The sequence below is a fragment of the Gossypium arboreum genome, chromosome 8 (assembly GCF_025698485.1).
Source record: "Gossypium arboreum isolate Shixiya-1 chromosome 8, ASM2569848v2, whole genome shotgun sequence".
Lineage (NCBI taxonomy): Eukaryota > Viridiplantae > Streptophyta > Magnoliopsida > Malvales > Malvaceae > Gossypium > Gossypium arboreum.
Window position 1 is genome coordinate 9567766 of NC_069077.1, and position 3602 is coordinate 9571367.

Sequence of the window (3602 nt, forward strand, 5' to 3'; positions counted from 1 at the left end):
GCTTGGAAGAACTAAAGATGGAGTTATAGGGTATGTTGATGCTGATTTTGCTGGAGACCTTGATAGAAGAAGATCTCTCACAAGTTACGTCTTTACAATCGGAGGTTGTGCAATTAGTTGGAAAGCCACTTTGCAAACTACATATCGCTTTGTCTACCAATCGTTTGAGTACATGGCGATTATCGAGGCTTGTAAAGAAGCTATTTGGTTGAAGGGACTATTTAGTGAACTCAATGAAGACCTTCAAATCAGACAAGATTTTGTGACAAATCAGAGTGCCATCTTTCTTACAAAAGATCAAATGTTTCATGAGAGAACAAAACACATTGATATTCGGTATCATTTTGTTCGTGATATTATTGCTCGTGGTGATATTGTTGTGAGCAAAATTAGCACTCATGAAAATCCTGCAGATATGATGACTAAGTCACTTCCTATAACCAAGTTTGAGCATTGCTTAGACTTGGTTGGTGTTCATTGTTGAAGTTAAACCCTTAAGGGGTTTTTGGAAGAGGTGAAGAACTTGTTTATTGAAAGTTCGCGATGAAGAACTTGTTCATTGAGAATTTGTGTCAAGGTGGAGATTGTTAGAATTAAGTGACCCAAATTCTTATTTAAATAAAATACGATGGAAAATAAAATAAAAGTAAAATCCATATAGAACTAGACTTCTTTTATTTTATTTTAGAATAAGGTTTTAAACCTTATTAAACTCCATCTATTTTATATTGATTAGGATAAGGTGTTTCAATCCTACTAGAATATGGCTTTGCAAGCCTATAAATAGACATAGTCTATTCCTCTTGTATTTGAGTAAAAAATTTTTCGACATAGTGAATTTTCTTCTCCTCTCTTGTGGTTTTTTTCCGAAAGGGTTTCCACGTAAAATTTATGTGTTCTTTATTTTTATTTATTTTATTCTATTTTATTTTTCACATAATCTTTTATGAAAAATTAGAGTAAAGCATTCAACTTTTCCAAAATTGAATTGTTTATTGAATAAGAACATATGCTTGTAACAACATTTGTTTGGACTAAAACAATTTGGATAAGGTTAAAGTATGCTATCAATCCATGTATTTTACGAAAGTTATGGATTTAGTTTCTGTATTTTTTAAGTTGGTCACTTGTTTTTATATTTTTTTAAAATTTGAAATTTTAGTCTTGATCCAAATAGTAGCAGTTAAATTTGTTTGGTTAAATTTAATTAATAGTCATATACTATGTGTATATGTATGGATTTAGTCAATTTTACCCCATCGGATCATTTTAAGTCTCTAAACTTTTTGAAATTTAAAATTTTAGTCTTGACGCAAATGATAATCATTAATCAATTAACTGGATTTTTAGTGAGTTATATGTGAAAATAACAAGTTGGCATAATATTACACATATGATAACATGTTTGGCACATTGGATTTTAGAGATAGCAAAACTTTACTTAATGAATTTAATAATTACTATTTGGTGAGGATTGAAATTTTAAAATTTAAAAAGTACATGGACTAAAAATGACCAAATAAATGTATAAGGATTTAATCCATAACTTTTGCAAAGTATTGTGACTAATGACAGAATTTCACCTTTGGATAAACCACAAATTTGACAAAAAAAAAAAAGCATATGGCAATTAATTTGTGGACTAAATCAAAATCCAAATATTGACCAACACTTCAAAACCATTAAATTTGCCCTCAAAATTGTATGATTTCTTTGAACCTTTCATAACCCCTAAAAACAAGGATCTCTCCTCTCTTTTTAACTCTCCGCACCCATCATTCAGCCTCTGGCTCCCTCTCCCCCTTTCACTTTCTCCCAATACCACCCCCTCTTGCCTCATTTGACACCAAAATGGTATGTTTACTTTCAGATTTCTTATCAATGGAGATGGATGATGTTGTTTTATTATGACTCATTGATGATGTTTTTTTATTATGACTCATAGTAGTGTTTTTTTAGAAGTAATTTAATCCATGGCTTTATGAGCAGGCGAACTCAGCATCCGGAATGGCAGTTAACGATGAATGCAAGATGAGGTTCTTGGAACTAAAGGCCAAAAGAAGCTACAGGTTCATCGTTTTCAAAATAGAAGAGAACATTCAACAGGTCATGGTTGAAAAACTCGGTGGACCTAAAGAAAAATACGACGACTTCAGTGCTTGTTTGCCTCATAACGAGTGTCGTTACGCTGTCTTTGATTTCGACTTCACTACCGACGAAAATGTCCAGAAAAGCAAAATCTTCTTCATTGCATGGTTCGCCCTACTCAACTCTTTTTAAATATAATCCGTATCTAAGTGTTGAATTGACACCAGTCTCGAGTTTAATCTCTGTGGTCATAATTTTTTATGTTTGTTATTGTATAGGTCTCCTGATACATCAAGGGTGAGGAGCAAAATGTTGTATGCGAGCTCTAAAGATAGATTCAGAAGAGAGTTGGATGGTGTTCAAGTTGAATTGCAAGCAACCGATGCAAGTGAAATGAGTATTGATATTGTCAAAGAGCGAGCTTTCTAAATTCTTCTTTTTTATCATCGTTCTAATCTTTCTGCACTTTGCTTTGGGGAGCCTCTTTTTTTTTTTTTTTCCTCAATTGCCATAAAATGGTCAATTTAATTAGTAAATTTGGGTGTCAAAAGAGGGGGATTTGAAATATATATTAAAATATATAATTTTTGCTTCTTACTCTTCAAATTTTATTTTAAGCTTGTGAGTTATGCTTAAATTTATTTAGTATAATTCTTTTTAATGGTCTTGTTATATATTTTGATCATATTTGTTATTTTTGACAAAATATTTAAAATTATCTATAGTTCCTCCCAAACTCATAAATAAGAGGATAATATACTTCAACGCACTTAAACTCTCGTCTTCTTACATTGACAACAATGCCCAATTGAGTGAAATTAACAAATCATTCTGCTAACCTTAGATAAATAATTTTGAGGCATAATATATCTATAATATCTATATTTTTGTTACATTTCCTCAAAAAAGAAATATATATTTTGTTATATATTATAGATATATATATATATGTTTAAAGTAAATTATGTATATAATTTTGATTTAGTGGATAACAAAATTAGATTTGAACTGAAAATCGTATTTTTTAATTTCGAGTTAATTGAATCATGTTATTTGAGTTTTTAGTTTTTCAAATTAACTCGAATAAATAATTAGATTTTTCGAGTACAAGTCGAGTTGAATTTTACAACTTAAATAATTCTAATAACTTGAATAACAAACTAATGTAAATATCCTTTGGGTCATTGTTAGTTTCAAATATGTGCAAATTGGTCTCTCAAAATAATAAAATTCAAAATATTTATATATTATTTTTTCTAAAATTTTATAAATATGTATATTAAAAATTACCTAAATAATCTTAAAAGTATATAAAAACCCTAAATTATAGTTTTTATAAAAAAATTAAAATGATAAATTTGAGTCCTTAAACAAGTAAATAATCAAACCAAGTTTATAATACTAATTATCTATTTTTTCTCTTATTTTGTTTAAAAGGGTTATCAAATATACATTGTATTTTATGTTCTTTTAATTTAGAATTTAGTCATATTGTCAACAAAATATCAATATAT

General features: G+C 28.9%; 1 protein-coding gene across 1 annotated transcript; it reads left to right on the top strand.

The window, feature by feature from the left end:
• Positions 1–1708: 1708 nt before the first annotated feature.
• On the top strand, positions 1709–2683 carry LOC108466055 (actin-depolymerizing factor-like). Its single transcript, XM_017766426.2, has 3 exons — positions 1709–1854; positions 1990–2255; positions 2367–2683. The coding sequence occupies exons 1-3, from the start codon at positions 1852–1854 to the stop codon at positions 2515–2517; spliced, it is 420 nt and encodes a 139-aa protein (XP_017621915.1). The 5' UTR covers positions 1709–1851; the 3' UTR covers positions 2518–2683.
• Positions 2684–3602: the final 919 nt, after the last annotated feature.